This window comes from Malaclemys terrapin, chromosome 1, assembly GCF_027887155.1.
Source record: "Malaclemys terrapin pileata isolate rMalTer1 chromosome 1, rMalTer1.hap1, whole genome shotgun sequence".
Taxonomy (NCBI): Eukaryota; Metazoa; Chordata; order Testudines; family Emydidae; genus Malaclemys; species Malaclemys terrapin.
Window position 1 is genome coordinate 195,708,203 of NC_071505.1, and position 20,130 is coordinate 195,728,332.

Consider the following 20,130-nt stretch of genomic DNA (forward strand, 5'->3'; position numbering starts at 1 on the left):
AAACAAGTTTGCTTATATTTGCAGGAGATAATGCTGCCCTCTTCTTGTTTACAATGGCACTTGAAAGTGAGAATAGGTGTTTGCATCGCACTGCTGTAGCTGGCGATGCAAGATATTCAGTGCCACATGCACTAAAGATTCATATGTCCCTTCATGCTTCAACCACCATTCCAGAGGACATGCATCCATGTTGATGACAGGTTCTGCTTGATAACGATGCAAAGCAGTGCGGACCAACGCATGTTCATTTTCATCATCTGAGTCAGATGCCACCTGCATAAGGTTGGTTTTCTTTTTTGGGGGTTCAAGTTCTGTAGTTTCTGCATCAGAGTGTTGGTCTTTTAAGACTTTTGGAAGCATGCTCCACACCTTGACCCTCTCAGATTTTGGAAGGCACTTCAGATTCTTAAACTCTGGGTCGAGTACTGTAACTATCTTTAGAAATCTCACATTGGTACCTTCTTTGCATTTTGTCAAATCTGCAGTGAAAGTGCTCTTAAAATGAACAACATGTGCTGGGTCATCATCCGAGACTGCTATAACATGAAATATATGGCAGAATGCAGGTAAAACAGCAGAAGACAGACAATTCTCCCCCAAGGAGTTCACTAATTTAATTAACACATTTTTTTAACGAGCATCATCAGCATAGAAGCATGTCCTCTGGAATGGTGGGTGAAGCACGAAGGGGTATACGAATGTTCAGCATATCTGGCACGTAAATACCTTGCAATGCCAGCTACAAAAGTGCCATGTGAATGCCTGTTCTCACTTTCTGGTGACATTGTAAATAAGAAGCAGGCAGCATTATCTCTTGTAAATATAAACAAACTTGTTCTCTGAGCATGGCTGAATAACAAGCAGGACTGAGTGGACTTGTAGGCTCTAAAGTTTTACATTGTTTTGTTTTTGAGCTCAGTTATGTAATAAAAGAAATCTACATTTGTAAGTTTCACTTTCACAATGAAGGGAACGCATTATAGTACTCATATGAGGTGAATTGAAAAATAATATTTCTTTTGTTTATCATTTTTACAATGCAAATATTTGTAATAAAAATAATAATATAAAGCGAGCACTGTCAACTTTGTATACTGTGTTGTAATTGAAATCAATACATTTAAAAATGTAGACAAAAATCCAAAATACTTAATAAATTTCAATTGGTATTCTATTGTTTAAGAGTGCGACTAAACTGCGATTAATCGTGATTAATTTTTTTGAGTTAATTGCATGAGTTAACTGTGATTAATTGACAGCCCTATAACACATTATTGTTATTAATAATGAATAAGTGTGTATTTAGTGCCTTGCTGGTGCTTTTCATCCAGGGGTCTGAAAACGCTTTAGAAACAAAGCAAGCCTCAACACTCCTGCAAGGTACGCGTCACATATGCTTTCAGATGTGTAAACTGAGGCACAAAGACTTGCACAAGGTCAAACAGAAAGCTAGTGGCAAAGTGGGAGAAGATCCCAGGGAGTTCTGACTCGAAGTAAGCTGCTTTAGCCTCTAGATCACAATTCCTCCCTCAAAACAGAAATGTCATTTAACTTGTTTACCTATTAAGGGTAAGGGAAAAAATCCTGAACACTTATTACCCTTGAATTTGGTTTCTAGATCATTATTGCTGAATCAGATATTACTGAGAAGGGAAGACTGGATTGAAACACCCAAAGTAGTTTTTCACTGGAACTTTTCAAGGGGAGAGAATGAAACAAAAATGACATAGAATATCAGGGTCGGAAGGGACCTCAGGAGGTCATCTAGTCTAACCCCCTGCTCAAAGCAGGACTAATCCCCAGACAGATTTTTGCCCTAGATCCCTAAATGGCCCCCTCAGGGATTGAACTCACAACCCTGGGTTTAGCAGGCCAATGCTCAAACCACTGAGCTATCCCTCCCCCCCACAAGGTCACACAGAAAGCTAGTGGCAAAGTGGGAGAAGATCCCAGGAGTTCTTCCCAGTGGGAGAAGATCCCAGTGAGAAAGAAACAAACTTTTCTTCTGGATGTTATGTAAACAGCACCACCACATCTTATGTTCTTGTCAAGGCAAAAGCATACTGGCTTTTGTGACTACCTATTAGAGAAGTGGGATCAAATCGAACCCTTCATTAAAAATACCTGGAGCACCCGACAGTTCAATAACTGACTCCAAGTTTTGTGGCTTGAACCCGTCTCTACTTATCAGCTTCTTTACATCATCTGTAGGTGATGACCTTAAAACTAACTTCCTGTCAGTATCATTTCGCTGGTGCCATACTGTACCTTCAGTGGAAATGCTGACTCCTTTTCCAATTTGGCAACTCTCTTGGATTCAAATGGGCCAAATTGGGTACGTTTGACAAGCTGCGTCACTGCAAATACTCCTTCAGTCCCATCTTCTAGTTGTCTGATCTCCAGATTGGAAGGAAGGGATGACCTATTGAAAACAAAAATGAGAGAATCTAAATACCATGTAAAGTAGCTGTGCAGAACACAATTCTTGCAATGTCCAAAAGAAATCAGCACCCATTTCTCAATGCTGCAATGACAGGAAGTTGTTATGCTGAATAAAACTAGTTTCCATTGGAATTTAAAAAAACAAAAACAATGGAAACATTTCTACTGAGCTTCAATTCTATAAAAGCTGATTTTTAAAATAATTTATTTTTTGGTCCAAATCTGAGCCCTTTTCAAAGATCACTTGCTTTCAAGATATTTTCCTCTTTAATCAGAATCTTTCCCATCTCTGATGTCAAATCCTGTCTCCTTTCTAAATCCAGAGGTTAGCAGTAGCTTTCCTTCAGATTATAGGTGCCTTGGTCATTGGTGCCTCACCATTTTTCCAAATCTGTTTTTAAGGGGAACCGTGTCCAAATGTGACACACATTTGAAATAACTTCCTGTGACGAGAGCCACCATGTAGTTTAGGTAATAGTTGTATGGGAACTTGATGTAAAAGACTGTAAACCATTCTCCATTGTTCTTCAATACTGGTGTAACAAACAGAAGAAAAATATGTTGGTATAAGAAGCCTAAGCATGCTTTTATATTCAAGTGTTGCAGCCACACCCAGTAAATCTGTTTTCCTATTTAACTTATTGTGGCCCAAACTTTAGGCATAGAAATGGGGAGGAGGAACTGTATTTTTCTATACTATCCCCCTTCCAGCCCCTCATGAATGCCCCCAGTGAGAGCTGCGCTGAAAGGGCTTTGTAGAAGGGTAAGGAAAACAGACCAGGGAGGGGCTGCTCTCCACAATACCATCCCTTCCTTTGGGCTCAGATTTCCTCATGCAAATCCGGGCAGCAAATAATACCGCTAGTGCTGTCATTGCCTCCCACTGAGCGGCGCTTCTCACCTGCAGGGGGACTGAGGCAATGGCAACTCAGCTTCAGTAACAGCTGTGTTACAAGAAAGAAAAGCCAGCGAGTTCCTTTCCCTCCATGCTCCCAAGTTCTCCGGATGTGTGGGGTTGGCATGGGGCAAAGCCTCCAAAATCCATGCCCCTCTTCCTTCTCAATAACTCACCTCAGAAGGGAGGGATGGGGTACATGGGGTAATTCAAAGTTTCTCCCCCCACATAGATTCCCACCATGTGTTTTCCTACTGGAGGAGTGATCTGACCCCGTGCATTTATAGAACTTTAACCTTCAAAAAGTTATGCTGGCTAGTCAAATTTGGCCCAAATATAAGTTTTATAAAAGCAAGTTGTTACAAAGCCTATGCTCAAGGGAAATGGTTTCCAAACATTTTTAAAATTCCAATTAAGTCAAGTTTATAAAAAGACAAACGTCCCTCTGCATTGTTAGCTACGCAACTTTTCAACACCGCTCTAGTGCATGAGAACCTGAGAATGAAATTGGCTAGAAATCAACTGTAAACAAAGGTGAATCTGACCAGTCTATTTTCACTGAGAGAAATACAGAGGCTGTGTTCAAGGCTGAGAGAAATACAGAAAGTAAACCAATTAAACTTTTCGTGAAAAGCAAAGGAGAGTTTTAAAAGCAGTTTTAATATCCTAAGAGATCATGTTGTTATAAGAGAGGAAAGGACATTTGTTATAATGGTGATCTTGTGGTTAAGTCACTGGACTGGTACTTAAGAGATCTGTGTTCCAGTCCCAGCTCTGCTGCAGACTTCCCATTTGACCTTAGGCAAGTCAATCTCGCTCAGCCTCAGCTCCCCAAATGTAAACCAGGGATGGCAATATTTCTCCCACCCGTTGCCTATCTTGTTTATTTAGACTGTAAGCTCTTCAGGACAGGGATCATCTCTTCTTATAATACATTTGTACAGCGACATCAGTTGGGTTATCTAAGCATTACTGTCATTGCTGGTGATATGAGGGGGGTGTTCATCCACCAGAGGCGCTATGAAGAAGAAAGTTGATATGGACAGTTTAGCTCTCAATGAGTCAGTTTGGTACTGATCAAACATTCACTGCATTGCCCCCATGCTATACGTTAGAGATTAGTATCCTTCTCTGATTTCCTGTGTTCCTACCATGTGTCAACAGCCATTATAAGCAAACAATCAAACATTCTACATCAGAATATAATTCCAACTGGAAACATTTAATGCTTCAATATAAAGTTTACTCCTCAATTTTGTTTTATCCTATTCCTAAATCTATATTTAATTTATTTTCTTTTGGGGAGCATAAATATTTCTGCTATTGTATTATAGACCTAGATTTACTGACAAAACTGGGATTGATGATCACTCTTTAGAAGATTTACAAAGATGGAAAAGTCCCCAAGTTTTGCTTCTCACAGTAGAGGAATTACAGAGGCAGTGCAAAGCTGTGTAACTCTTATTAACACCACTGGGAAATTCCCATGAACCATTTTGAAATTTGAAAATGTAGTGCAGCACATGTAAGGAGGAGGAACAGGATAAATGTCAAAGATTTTCAACCAATATAGGAAACAAGTCACCACCACAACTGGTACTATCTCTGAGAGTTGCCAAGAAATGCATAAACAGACTCTCTTCCGCCTTGTTTCAGCAAATCATTTAAGCATGTGCTTCGATTCTTTGTTTACTTGAGGCTGTATCTATTTTGTCGAGAGAGGACTTCATTTTTCAGCTGTCAGTCTGGCACCTTTCACAAAGACGAAATTCTCTTTAAAAAACAAGCAAGCCATATAGTCATGCTAAAGTTACTTACCTTGCCCTGCTCAACACAAAGGAGTCTTTGACTGTCACCACTGGGCCCAGCTCAGGACACTCCGAATCATGGTACTGACCACAATCCTCGCACCCTGTAAGTAAACAGCACATAGAGCTGCAAGGTAAATGCTGTCCTCGGGCAGTGCTCTCTCAGTCAGCAGCCAGACAGAAAATTCGAACACTGAACTAATGACATACAATAAAGTAGTAAATTTTACTGCGCCCCAAAGGATATACACAATTGAATCAAAGGTATCATTCAACATATACCTAGGACTACCAGAAGACACTTTAAAATGTAAATATTTTCCTAAAGAGAATATTTGCTAAACAAAACTCTAGTAAATATTTTGTTTAAAGGCAGGAGGATTTAAAACAACCACTGCGCTACTCTCTCTCGGCTAAAAAAATCACGATTCTGTTCACTGGAGCCAGGGGTTTAAAATGCACAGTCAAAATCCGATGGGCTCTCAGAGACTCTGGGTAGCAAGCTCTGCCCACAGTTGTACCTATGCAACCCTCCCTTGCATGTGTATGGTGGGGGGGAAAGCTGGCACTATGGCAACAGCTCTTCTGGACCTCTGGTCCCTTTCCAATGTAATCTGGCAATTCTTTATTACAGGGCAAAATAATACAAGCTTTCAGTTCCCCTAATCTGACTTTTATTTTAAAATACTGTAAGTTATCCAGGGATAACGGGATCCCAAGAAATAACCTTTAGCCCTGGATAATGATAAAGTAAGAGTCAATTTAGGACTAGTTGAAACAAACATTTCTGTCATAAAGAGTTGTCAAAATGTTACTGTGAAGCCAGTTGATTGGATAGGGACAAGAAGTCATCACAGAGGGGATATTCCCCAGCTGTCAAATTCTGCTTCAAGTCAAACATGGGGAACCTTGAGGACTTCAGTAAGGTTGCCCAAGTATATTATTACATACATGTTTGTAAATTAATGTGATACAGAATTTAATTCCAGACTGTAGCTAGTGAGAAAGAACACCTTGCTTTTACAATGGGAAACTAACCTCTCACCAGCAGTGGTCCTGTCTGTGAAACTTACATAGCACTTCCTTAAAGGATTTGCTGTAGCTGAAGCTTTCACTCAATGTTCAGCATTCGAATTAAGAGTGCCTGAAACTTGTGCAAAGATAGCACACACTGTACAGCCTGGGCTCTCCACATTTCTTATTGTCCAGCACTATTTAGGAGTACAAGAAGCATATATCATTTTTGTTCATCCGCTAGAGGATTAAAGATCATCGAAGTGGGGAACTCTAGCGTTTTCTGACATATGTCTCTGAAGTCTACAGAATCTGTACAGGATGCCTCATACCAGACCCTCCCCTGAATCGGAGTGCTCACCATATGTGATACTTAAGGCCTTACGACCACAGAAGAAACACAAAGTCAGACACAAAGAGATAAACCGTAGATTTCTCTAAGGGGAGTGTATGCAGTTGGGCTTTAGCAGTGAAGATGCCTTTTAAAATTGAGTTTACGGTAGAAGAATAACTCTAATCAATACATATTTTAAAAGTACAAACCTTAATATATTTTGCATTTATATAGTGCTTTTTATTCAAGGATCTCAGAGCACTCTGCAAACAACTAAATCTTAGTGACATATGAGGTGGGTATTACATCCATTTTGCAACTGGGTAAAACTTTGGCACAGTCACTGGGAGAGTTATGAACAGAACACATGAAGTCTGCTTCCAATTCCCAGCTCTAACCACTAGACTACAATGCCCTCCACTGCATATTCCTATTCCCTAATGACAGCTCAATCCTGCTCCCACTGAATTCAAAGGCAGAATTCCCTGCTCCCACTGAAGTCGAAGTACGGGACTTTACGTGAATCTTTTCAGACACACGTGCTTAGTTTGCTGGCAGAAAGGAAAAAGTGTCACTGCTGTTGGCACTGCAAAGTCATCATAATTGCTGAAGAGCACCACATGTTATATTTGGCCTCAGGTTTACCAACATGACTGTCAACCCTTATTTCTGGTGATGCTGCATGGAACAGAAAGAGACAGCCACAATTTTCAGGCCCCAGACTGAGCAGCAAGAGCTGGCATTTTAGAAACAAGCTGTCTGGCTTATAAACTGAGGTAACTGGATATGAAACTCATTGACGGTCAGTAACTATGGAAGCCCACAATGTCAGGTCTAGAAATTCACTTTTCTGAAACAGAAGCGGCCCTTAAATTCTGTGGAAAAATCTCACATAGGAGGCAAGAAACTTCATGAATTCATCCATCTTGTCCCATCTGGGGTTGGGGGAGGAGGGTTGTTTGACATACACCATCTGTGGAACTGGCAAGATAACTGGCCCCCTGAAACCCATAGAGATCAGAGCCTTTTTCTCTGCTTCCTAGTCCTCTCCAGTTTCTACAGCTCTTCTGAGGAGGGGCAGGGGAAGAAGGCTCCCTCTGGAGTTGAACAATCCAAATAAGACTATATCAACTGAATCAGCATTACTGTTTGGAGGGGGGGGGGGAAACCCCAGCAAATTTTGAAAAGCGAGAAGATGTCCCAGTCAGTCCCGTCCTGACCTTTGGAGCCCCAACCCTGAAGTGCACCTACAGGGACTGCGAGGGGAAGGGACTATGACACATACCATCAAGGCAGCACTATCTGCTCTTGATCTCCCCACGCCAGATAGATCAAGGTCTCGTCCACTTATGTAAGTGCAGCTCACTGGTGAGTGTGTGTTTCAGTTCCAGTTCCACCTCTGTGCCATATCCACAGAGGATGCAACACTGTCACAGCCCCCACTAGAGAGTCTTGACTCTTTAGCCCAGCTGTAGCAGTTCAAGCTTTTAACTCTGGAGCTCCTCGGTTCCTTCCCCAGTGTGTCACTCAAGGTGGCAGCAGTCACCTAACCTAAAGGAAACTATTCAGCCACGGATGACCGTTAGGCTTTTAGGATATGACTACACTGCAGTTAGACACCCACGGTTGGCCCGTGCCAGCTGACGGGCTCATGGGGCTCAGGCTAAGGGGTTGTTTAGTTGCGGTGTAGACATTCGCGCTCCAGCTGAGCCACAGCTCTGGGACCCTCCCATCTTGCAGGGTCCTAGAGCCTGGGTCCAACCCTGAGCCCAAACATCTGTCCTGCAGTTAAAGAGCCCTTAGCCTGAGACAGCTGGCATGAGCCAGTCACAGGTGTCTAATTACAATGTAGACATACCCTTAGTCTCTTGGAGGCTAGCAATTAATAAACTGAGCTATTAATTCATATCTAGCCATTTCTTGCATTTCCCAACAAAAAATTGAGAATTTGTATTCTTAACTTTAGTGCGATTCCCTCCACACTGCCATAAACTATTTAGATTTCCCTTCAATAATCCCCTTTGGGAAAACAATATAAGAGTAAGTTGGTCTGAGCTTTAAAATTAATGCTCTGTAAATACACGTCACATTATGACTCCATCATTATTCTTCTAGTACTTACAAATAAACATGGTCTCATCGCTGCCATCTTCTGCCATTTCTGAAACCTGTCAAAATACAAAAGGAGAAAACTGAGCATAATGTAAATGCTCCTTCCTGACACAGTTCTAATGTGCAGATCTAATGAAAGAGTTACCTACTGAGTGATAATATTAACTGACCCAATGTGTGTGCAAAGAGATTATTGAACCCTAGCACAGTATATCATTCATAGAATGTAAAACACAAATTAAAGTGGTTAATGATCCACTAATGTCTCTATTAAGGGTGATGTCAGGTGCCTTGCAAGACCTGTCCTATGATAAATATCATGCTTTTCCTAACCACTCTGTTCATGCAGGGTTTTTTTTAATGAAAAGAACGAAAATACATTACTTCAATCCTTAATCCTTATACAATCATTTATGAACAAACAGTTCACAGCAGTTCATGCACTATCACACCTTTACAAGCAGGCACATAAACACAATGCAACTTTTTCTTTTATTATCAAGTATTTTTTCCCTTCCACATAACGGCTCACTATGAATAGACACCCACTAAACAATGTGGGATTTTTATTCCATTTCACTATAAACTGACCTTCTCTCTGAGTTTACTCTAAGTGCATTCCACTGTACATTACAACAGCACCTGTTAGTAATGTGTCAGCTAAGGCAAGGTTCACAGAAAAGGGGACAGAAATGTTTTAAGTGTGCATCAACTATTCAGGAACTCATACCCTCTAGCTCAGTGGTTTGAGCATTGGCCTGCTAAACCTAGGGTTGTGAGTTCAATCCTTGAGGGGGCCACTTGGGGATCTGGGGCAAAATCAGTACTTGGTCCTGCTAGTGAAGGCAGGGGGCTGGACTTGATGACCTTTCAAGGTCCCTTCCAGTTCTAGGAGATGGGATATCTCCATTAATTATTTATCATCTAGGGCAGGGGTCGGCAACCTTTCAGAAGCGGTGTGCAGAGTCTTCATTTATTCACTCTAATTTAAGGTTTCGCGTGCCAGTCATACATTTTAATGTTTTTAGAAGGTCTCTTTCTATAAGTCTATAATATATAACTAAACTATTGTTGTATGTAAAGTAAATAAAGTTTTTAAAATGTTTAAGAAGCTTCATTTAAAATTAAATTAAAATGCAGAGCCCCCTGGACAGGTGTCCAAGACCCAGGCAGTGTGAGTGCCACTGAAAATCAGCTCGCGCGCTGCCTTCGGCGCACGTGCCATAGGTTGCCTACCCCAGATCTAGACAGTACAGCACATGGTACATAACCTCACACAATGAGCTCAGATCCCACACAACTCTCAGCCATAAAGTGTCAAGTTGAGCATGAAGTAGAAGACTCATTTCTCAATGCCTTTGCTTCACAAGCCTGAAATGAGGTCTGCCAGCTTTGGTGTGGTGCACAGTCATGTCACATCATTCCTCCCTCCACCTGCAAATACCGTTCTTCTGAGCCAAGACAAGACGACATTCTGAAAATGACAAGAATCCGTAATGCCAGTCCTCTGTTCCCTAAGAAGATTGGAGAGAGCAAGCAGAATGGAGAAATGCTGCAATGTGAATCCCAATGCTCAAGTTATGATGCTGGGTTTTTTGGTCATGGGTCAGAGAGCTAAGGAGCCGGGATTCTAAAAACGGCAACCCCAGCTGTGGAAGGCTGATTTTATTTGATTTATTTTTGGTATTACAGAACAACAAAGGAAAAACTCTATTTGAGAGAGGAGAGTTACTTCTTTGATACGCACCAACCACAAGCTCGGGTTAAATTTTGGTGGCTGTAAATCACGTATGCCTTTGCACATCTGGTCCAGAGAGGTAGCGTGCTTTGATGGAGTGGATGCAGTATTATTATTACTGGAAGCCCCAGTCATGGATCAGGATCCCACGGTGGTAGACGCAGTACAAACGCAGAACAAAAGACAGTCCCTACCTCAGAGAGCTTACAATCTAAGTACTGGGAGTTAGGAAATGCACAATCTCGTCCAAGCTCTGCCACTGACTTGTGTGATTGTACTTACTCAAGTCACCTGACCTCTACGCAAACAAGTTTCCCCTCACCAGTGAATGAGGCTAAGAACCCGTACCCTCACTTCTAAAGCACTTTGAGTGTTAACGGATGAAAATCATTGGATAATTGCTTCTCACTGATGTTGATAATTGCTTCTCACTGATGTCTAAATAACCTAAACTGTCAATGGTCGGTTGTTATAACTGGGCCCTATATTTTGTTAGTGATTATCTGGGGCTCACAGCAAAAAAATGGGCAAGCACAAACAAGGTCAGGAAGATCATTTCTCTCCCATCTCCGAGAGGTCATTCTGGTCCTGTAGTGACATATCCAGAGGCATAAGAAAGAGAAGCAGAACCCCCAAACAAGGGACAGACTATTCCCAGAGCTATAGTGGGAGAGGAGGAGGCAAAATGATCAGCAGAAGAACTAAGGAAGGAGAGAAAGAGGCTGGATGCATTTGAGAGAGGATAAATGCAGAAGAATGAGAGATTAAAACTGCAAATGGAGGGAGGAGGGAGAAAGACTAAAGACACACCCAGCAGATGGTGATAAACAGCAAAGCTAGTCTGATCTGAGATTCGAAAGGTCTTCATCCTGCCATAGGAAACATTCACCAAAGATACATCTAGCACAGCAGTCACCCAGGATCATTGTAGAGGCAGAGACCCCCCTTGACAATGGAAACGCTGTCCCTTCTTGTACAAACCAGATTTCTTAAAAATTCATGCTTCATGCACTTTGCCTGTCCAGCAAACAGAAATATCCAAGAACCATCTCACAGTCACCAGCACTTGCTTCTGAATGGAGCAATAGTCATTCTGGGTGATGGCTCCTAAAATGCGCATAGGATAAGCATGCAAGCTCCGTCAGCGCAGACAAATAAACAGTGACAAGTTTTTTAAGTGCTTGTACACAAATGCTAGAAGTCTAAATAAAAAGATGGGTGCACTACAGTGCCTTATGTTAAAGGAGGATATTGATATAACAGGCATCACAGAAATCTGATGGAGTGAGGACAATCAATGGGACGCAATCATTCCAGGGTACAAAATATATCGGAAGGACAGAACAGGTCGTGCAGGGTGGGGGTGGGGGGAGTGGCACTATATGTGAAAGAAAATGTAGAATCAAATGAAGTAAAAATCTTAAATGAATCCACATGTTCCATAGAATCTCTGTGGATAGTAATTCCGTGCTCTAATAAGAATATAATAGTAGGGATCTATTATTGACCATCTGACCAGGACAGTGATAGTGACTATGAAATGCTAGGGGAGATTAGAGAGGCTACCAAAATAAAGAACTCAATAATAGTGGGAGATCTCAATTATCCCCATATTGACTGGGTACATGTCACCTCAGGACGGAATGCAGAGACAAAATTTCTCGATACTTTAAAATGACTACTTCTTGGAGCAGCTGGTACAGGAACTCACAAGGGGAGAGGCAATTCTCGATCTAGTCCTGAGTGGAGCGCAGGATCTGGTCCAAGAGGTACCCATAACAGGACCGCTTGGAAATAGTGACCACAAAACTAAGTGACTGGGCAACAAAATGGCAAATGAAATTTAATGTGGATAAATGTAAAGTAATGCACATTGGCAAAAATAACCCCAACTATACATACAATATGATGGGGGCTAATTTAGCTACAACTAATCAGGAAAGAGATCTTGGAGTCATCGTGGATAGTTCTCTGAACACGTCCACGCAGTGTGCAGCGGCAGTCAAAAAAGCGAACAGGATGTTAGGAATCATTAAAAAAGGGATAGAGAATAAGACTGAGAATATACCTTATTGCCCTTATATAAATCCATGGTACGCCCTCATCTCGAATATTGCGTACAGATGCGGTCTCCTCATCTCAAAAAAGATATACTGGCATTAGAAAAGGTTCAGAGAAGGGCAACTAAAATTATCAGGGGGTTGGAATGGGCCCCATATGAGGAGAGATTAAAGAGGCTAGGACTTTTCAGCTTGGAAAAGAGGAGACTAAAGAGGGATATGATAGAAGTATATAAAATCATGAGTGGTGTGGAGAAAGTGAATAAGGAAAAGTTATTTACTTGTTCTCATAATACAAGAACTAGGGGCCACCAAATGAAATTAATGGGCAGCAGGTTTAAAACAAATAAAAGGAAGTTCTTCTTCACACAGAGCACAGTCAATCTGTGGAACTCCTTGCCTGAGGAGGTTGTGAAGGCTATGACTATAACAGGGTTTAAAACAGAACAAGATAAATTCATGGAGGTTAAGTCCAGTAATGGCTATTAGCCAGGATGGGTAAGGAATGGTGTCCCTAGCCTCTGTTTGTCAGAGGGTGGAGATGAATGGCAGGAGAGAGATCACTCGATCATTATCTGTTAAGTTCACTCCCTCTTGAGGCACCTGGCATTGGCCACTGTCGGCAGACAGGATACTGGGCTGGATGGACCTTTGGTCTGACCCAGTATGGCCATTCTTATCAACAGCCCTACCAAGTAAATGAGATCAACTCATGCTCAACATTTTCTATTGAGCCTCAGGGATATTTTTAAGATTTCCCTACAATTCACACTCCTAGCACAACAGCCCAAGCTGCAGACTTGCCAGTATCACATATATGTACCAGAAAGCAATATCTGATATTTCCCCTACAGCTCTCAGCCGTATTGATGATCACTGAAACACAGGGTCAGCTCTGCACAGAGATACTAAACACGTTCTTCCTCCTTCTGAAATCAAGAAGCTATTTCCGATCAATTAGGCACAACATTGTTTCCTTACCAAGTGGATCTGAGCTAACACTCCACTGGGCAAGTTCCATAGCAAGAAAGAGGACAAGGTGGGCAGCTATTGTCCAGTCACTTGGACTCCTCCTGGATCTGTCCTCCAGCGAACATCCCCCTGGGACGATAGTCTGGATATCCACAGTCTCCTTATGAATTCCACCAGACACCACTTCCAACCATTGCCACTCATTCAAGCTTTAATGTAATGTGCTTCCAGTGCAGTGGTTCTCAACCCACGGTCCAATCAGCACACAGCTGCAGCCCATGTGACATCCTCAGGGCCATACAGATAGTATATATATGGTGTGGATGCAGCCCACATAATGCACAGAGAGCTGCATATGTAGCCCACAATGGTAACCAGGTTGAGAACTACTGTTCTAGTGTAAAAGAGCCCATACAGCTTCTCCCTAGTGTGTTCAGTGCTATGACTGTGACACTTGTGGAATTCTAGGTTATACATAGTCTGTGCCCTTGCAATGGTTTCCATACGTCATGTGGATGGGTCCTAAAGTAATCCCTATAGAATTGGGCTGAGACTCATTGGTGTGGCACATTGCCTGTGTCAGACTTGTTGTGCAAGCAACTCTGGCTCCAGGACTATCAGAATGGCATTTTTCACAAACAGCAGATTAAATCAAAACATGTTTTTGATAATAATGAGGATGTGGATGTGTACTGTTGTGGAAGAACCAAAACTGCTATTTGCTTTGGGAAAGTGCGAGCGATTTAACAGAGAAAGGGGACAACACAGTAACATCATAATGCTACCCTTTAAGGAGATGAGGATAGAAAACAAGAGGTCACCCAAATACACTTCATTAATTAATTGATAAGAAGGTACTAATTCTCAGTAAATGTTTCACATCAACTTAATGTCCACCTTTCTAAACAAGTGTTTTTGTTTCCTACACAGCACAGTGATTTCTGATGCATCAGAGGTCTTTTCAGCAAGTTTAGCACAATGACCTACTGTATTATATTGACAGAACAGATAATGCAATATGTATAAGGCTGATGATTTTAGGGTTTTACCAACAAACACCAATGAAACACTTAAATAAATTGCTGTTTATCCCATGAACACCAGAAAAACATCAGAAATGGTTACTCAATTCATGTTGACATCACCCCTTTCCAAGTGCAGTTTGTTTATACAGGCAACGTCCCTGCTCCCCAGCTTGTATCTAAGGCAGTGGTGGGCTACCTGTGGCCCATCACGATAATCTGATTGCGGGGCGTGAGACATTTTGCTGACATTGACCGTCTGCAGGCACAGCCCCCCACAGCTCCCAGTAGCTGGGAACGGCGAACCACGGCCACTGGGAGTTGCAGGGGGCCGTGCCTCCAAACGGTCAATGTGAGCAAAATGTCTCGCAGCCTGCAATCAGATTCCCCTGATGGGCAGCAGGCAGCCTGCAGGTTGTCCACCACTGGTCCAGACTGCTGGCGTGCACTAATAGTTCCCTAGTGCGCTTTAACATAGTGTTTTTGAAACAGTACTACATATATGTACAAAGAGAAAGCCCCTCCCCAAAAAACAATTTTGGACATCTACATGGAACTCAAAACTTGCTAAAAATAAGCCCTGAAAAATTAAATTAAAAAATCCTGAAAACCAGAAGCCGTAATTTTGTATCAAGTAGACTCAAAACTGCTGTGTAAATATATCCACTGGGACTGAGCTAATAAAATTTGCTAAAGGAAACACCTCAAGTGCAGAGAGAGATCTCAAAGACTACTGTACATTACTATATGCACTCTCTTGATACAGATTTCTGTCTAGTCTCTACATCTTTGGTTTTTCCAAATTCGAAGGAGGAAGCGTAACCCTACAACTGGATTGCTGATGATTCTTTGCATTCACATAGAACTTTTCAGGCAAGGACCTCAAAGGTCTTTGCAAACCTGAAGTAAGTTTTCATAATACCCTTTTGAAATGTGTTACTATGCCCCTTTAACACATAGGTAAATGAGGCCTGAAGAGGTGGAAAAACTTGTACAAAGTCACACTGTGTGGCACAGCTGAAGATAGAACCCAGTAGTTGTTACTCCCAGTTTCTGCTCTAACCCTGAGACCATGTTCATTTCCTCCCTAAGATACTAAAATTCGTACTAGTGGAGAAATCTATTAAGTTACTCATTCCACTGCACATAGTTATCTGCTTATAGAGATGATAATGAACTTCTGCGAAGCCCAACAACACTGATAGGAATAGTTCAGTGGTGACTAAGCAAATGAACAGCAATGTTCCCATCACTATGCATGAGGAGTTCTACAAATATCGTTTCAGCTAAGCGGACAATGGCCATTAGATCACAGGTGCAGAGTGTACTCTCAGCTATGCGGGAAGGGCAGGACAGTATACCCTTTACGTAGAAAGGGCGAGAAACTCACATCAGCTTGATAGGTGATTTTTGACTTCCTGACCTGCGCTTGTTTTGGGGGTCAAGGGTTGAAGAAATCATGTGTGAACAGCCAAGTTTCTTTAGCAAATTATCTACACTAAGGAGCATACGAGTTCTGTCAGCCCACAAACAGCAAGCTATCATCAGCCTGATATACTTCTAATATAATAGTTAGTGAAGAGAATCTGTTGGTTTGTCCCTTCAGTTACCAAAATACATAACTATACCCAAGTGATAGATAGCATCCTATAAATAGTTATATGTTAAACCAGTTAAGATTTTGCAAGTAAATGGGAGAATTTTACTCACCCCTCAAAAGTTTGCAGCATTACTGTAATAATTTAATAATCATCAGCAGATTGTAAATGTAGGTGATGCCTATTTTCAGATTTTATAACTGAGCAATGTTGTATGTAAGCAAGAGCTCTGAGAACATAACCAGGTAAACTCCCTTTTTCCAATTGTATTAAGGCTCCGATCCTGAAAGCTTTTCCATATGCACGAACTATAAAATCCATGTGGAGCCTCATTGAAGTCAGCCCCACTGAGGGTCTATACAGGCATATGGTGCCAGTTGCAGGATCAGGACCTACATATTTAAATTGCTCTTATAAAAATATTTCCATTTATCTGAGCATACCAGAGTGAGTGCACATTGTTACATATTTAAAACACAGAGTTGGAAAATGTAGGTCATAGTGGCAAGATGCGCAATTTTGGTTTCACAAACTGAACTGGTAACCTAGATATAAAGGGAAACAATATAATTTTTTAAAACTCAAGCATAAGATGCATAGACTCAAACCTTTAATTCTGTCTGAATTTATGAGGATACCTGTCATTATGAAAACAAATGAGGATGAAAGTGTATGATACAGGTTTCCCTTTCTACATTACAGTAGAACTTCACTAATTTGCCCAAATAACTGGAACACACTACAACTGAATGAAGGTTGCAAATACACACATAAAACAAGAAAAATTCATCAGAAGTTTACTTCGTTCACTTATTTCACGGTGTAGTTTACTTATAATACTTCTTACCATACTAAAGATATCTTGCAGTATACTTTGTCAAGTAATAAAGGTTTAGTAACACAAGGCTTGAGTATACAATTCTACTGTTAATTTTTTTGCTGAGAGATGGGGAAAGGATGTCTTATTTTTTATGCCCCAATCATTTAGAGTGCAGATTAGCAAAATGTAAAGTTCTGAGTTTGTGTTGTACCTTTTAAAAACAGCATATTTTATTTAGCCCCTCTGTGAGCACGATAATCACTTGTGTGTACTAAGAAAAAGTAAACTTCAAAGTGTATTTAATGAAAGGCATCAGCAAGGAATTAATGTTTTACAGGAAACAGCACTGAATGCACCATGGAAAAGGGCATTTTTCCTTTATAATTCAACCCACAGCATCACACCTTGTTAAGTTATAGGCCAGCACTTACAAAGCAGAATCAAAATGATAGGACCAATATGTTTTATAATTTAAATGGCTTGAAATAAAAAACCATAACATTACATTGTTAACTGCTATCAGAAAACTCAAAGTACTTCCTAGTAACATGAAAGGTTATCTTGCCCTCCCTTAGTCCTGTCTTCCTGACTTTTCATCACGCCTTTAAAGCACATACTTTAGCAATAAACCTAGGTATCACATACATTCATTTATACCATTTGATGCACCCCAATAAGCAGATAAATGTTACATTTTTGGCTAAAATCTAACTGTTACGAAATAAAATAAGGTTACTGCAAAACTTTCAAGTGTCTTCCATTTCCACAGGCCAGAATGACAATTCAGAACTAACCATGACAGTTACAGGGTGGAGAGGACCATACCACTTTCATCCTCACCACTGCCTGAAAAGTACATTTCCCCTGGAGGCCAATAGAGCTTGGCTATTTTAAATGTAAAAAGACTAAGAAATTTATATATCAATACCACGATGGTAATGCCTGTATTATATAAATAATACTTAATAATAATTTCCTAAATGAGACCACTTCCCAACCTGCTTACAAAGGGCCTGATCCAATTTAACTTTAAGATAGGATTGGGCCCAAAGCAATCTGTTAACATTGCCAACGAAGATCCTGTTTACATTAAGTGCAAGAGAGTAGTGAGTCATCCTTCAAAAATATATAAGGGACCAACCAGAAAAAGCCCCACAGCCTGGTAGAGGTGGCCTTTAAAGATTGAAGAAAATTGGAGAGATTTTGAAGTGGCTTCTTTTGACAGCAGTGGTTTCCCTCACTGGAGGTGGGGGTCTTTAGCACAGGTTTCACTTTATGTGGCAGAATAATGCTTTGTCACAGCTAAATCCTTTCAGGTCTAGGTAATGTGTAGCCCAAAGACAGGAGAACAAACCCCTTAAAATCGGAAGTCAAAGCATCTCACCTCGGCACAGAGCTCATAGAGGGCTTGTGTATCCAGACAGAGAAGTAATAACAACCCTCTCTGGAAATATACAATAAATCCTGCCTCTCTGTGGACGTGCAAAGTGTTTCCACGTTGTATTTTAATATGCTGTTTAAATAATCAGTTTGCGCATTTATGGATTGGAAAGACTCACAAAGAGTCTGTTCATCAACACCTAAGTTATGGTGATTTCACCCCTGCGACAACAGATAACATCTCTCTCCGGTCTCAGCAGCGAGCCTGTGCCGGGCTCTCCAGGAGGGGCGAGGGGGTGGCTATAGTTAAAATCGGACTTAGTAGCTTTTAGCTCACAGCGGCTGCAGCCCTGGGAAGGGCTTGGGAACCCAGGGGGGTGGTGTGCAGCGGGGGGAGAGGGCGGATCATTTACACCCCGCGCTCCGGGGAAATGGGGGTGGGCTGCACACGAGCCATCAGAGCGTGACATGGGGCCTGCAGGCTCCCGGCACCTGCCGAGCCCCAGCCCCGCCCCAGCCGGGCTCCGCGCGGCCCCGAACCCGGCCGCTCCCGGCTCCGGGATGCAGCTCCAAGGCTCCGGGGGAGCGGGCGGCTGGGTCGGGATCCGGGAGCGGCTCCGCCGGGTTTTGCCTCGGACCCGCCCGGCCCCCCCGGCGGCGGCGGCGCGGCCGCTGTAACAAAGAACAGGCGGCCTGGAGATGGAGATGGAGGCGAAGGCGGAGGCGGCTCCGGCGCAGCCGGACCTGGGGCCCCGCGCGCCAGGGGCAGCCCCAGGGGGGCGGGGGCCGCGCGGCGCGCGGTGGTGGGGCAGTAGGGGTGGGGAGGGGTCGCCGGCCAGGGGCGGGCAACGCCGCGCGCCGCGCTGGAATGCGGGGATTTGCGTTACCTGCTTTTGGAATGTTCCGACCCGGATCGAATCCGGACTCCAGGTTCCGATCCGCTCCGGAAACCACCCTCCACCGGAAGCCGGCCCGGCCGCCCGCCAGCAAAGCACCATGGGAGTCGTAGTTCGCGGAGGGGGCCGCCTACTCTCGCGCCGCGCCGGGCTGTGGGGGCGGGGCTATACACTAGGGCTGTTGCAGTCGCGCCCCGAGGCTGCCGCAGCCGGCGGGGTCCGGGCCCCTGTGCAAGGCGCTGTACGCACCGGCGAGGGAGGCTGCCTGCCAGAGCTCAGCCACCACCCTTGCAAGCTCGCCTGTAGCACAGGTCGGGGGGGTGTGCCTGCCCCAGTTTAAGGGACTCTCCCTTATTTCAACAGAGAGTCCTGGGGCACCTTTAAGACTAACATGTATTGGAGCATAAGCTTTCGTGAGTGAATGCCCACTTCGTCAGACAAAAGCTTATGCTCCCAATACTTCTGTTAGTCTTAAAGGTGCCCCAAGACTTTCTGTTGCTTTTTACAGATCCAGACTAACCCGGCTACCCCTCTGATACTGCCTCCCTTATTTCAGTGCTTTGTAGCTGGTTTGGTAGGTCTCCCCGTCCCCTTGCAACAATTCTCCTGATTCTTGGCCCCCCACTCGCTGCATACGTGGGGATTTTGTGCACCCACACAGGGCAGCCCAGCCGGTGCTCAAACCACTGTGCTGCAGGCTGCCACACACCAGCCCTGCTCTGCCCCTAGCACTTACAACAGTGGGTCTCAAACTTTTTTTACTGGTGACCCCTTTCATACAGCAAGCCTCTGAATGGGACCCCCCCTTATACATTAAACACTTTTAAATATATTTATATAAACATAAATGCTGGATGCAAAGCAGAGTTTGGGGTGGAGGCTGACAGCTCACAACCCCCCCATGTAATAACCTGGCAACCCCCTGAGGGGTCCTGACCCCTAGTTTGAGAACCCCTGACTTACAGCCACCTGCTCCATCACTCAGAGCTGTAGAAATGATGCAGGTAGGTAGGTCTAACCCCTGCTGTAGGCACAGCTT

The 20,130-nt window shown here is 43.0% G+C and overlaps 1 protein-coding gene across 2 annotated transcripts in view; it reads right to left on the minus strand.

Annotated features, from left to right (window-relative positions):
* PRDM15 (PR/SET domain 15) overlaps window positions 1-19,136 on the minus strand; it is a 50,343-nt gene extending 31,207 nt beyond the window's left edge. The window contains exons 1-4 of one of the 2 annotated variants that reach the window (XM_054049551.1): window positions 19,083-19,136; window positions 8,616-8,661; window positions 5,156-5,249; window positions 2,269-2,422 (exon numbers count right to left, since the gene is read on the minus strand). In XM_054049551.1, coding sequence (XP_053905526.1) covers window positions 2,269-2,422; window positions 5,156-5,249; window positions 8,616-8,652 — 285 coding nt within the window. In that variant the 5' untranslated portion in view covers window positions 8,653-8,661; window positions 19,083-19,136. Of the gene's footprint in view, window positions 1-2,268; window positions 2,423-5,155; window positions 5,250-8,615; window positions 8,662-12,411; window positions 12,477-19,082 lie in introns of those variants that run through there. The other variant, XM_054049545.1, reaches the window with a different exon arrangement.
* Window positions 19,137-20,130: the final 994 nt, after the last annotated feature.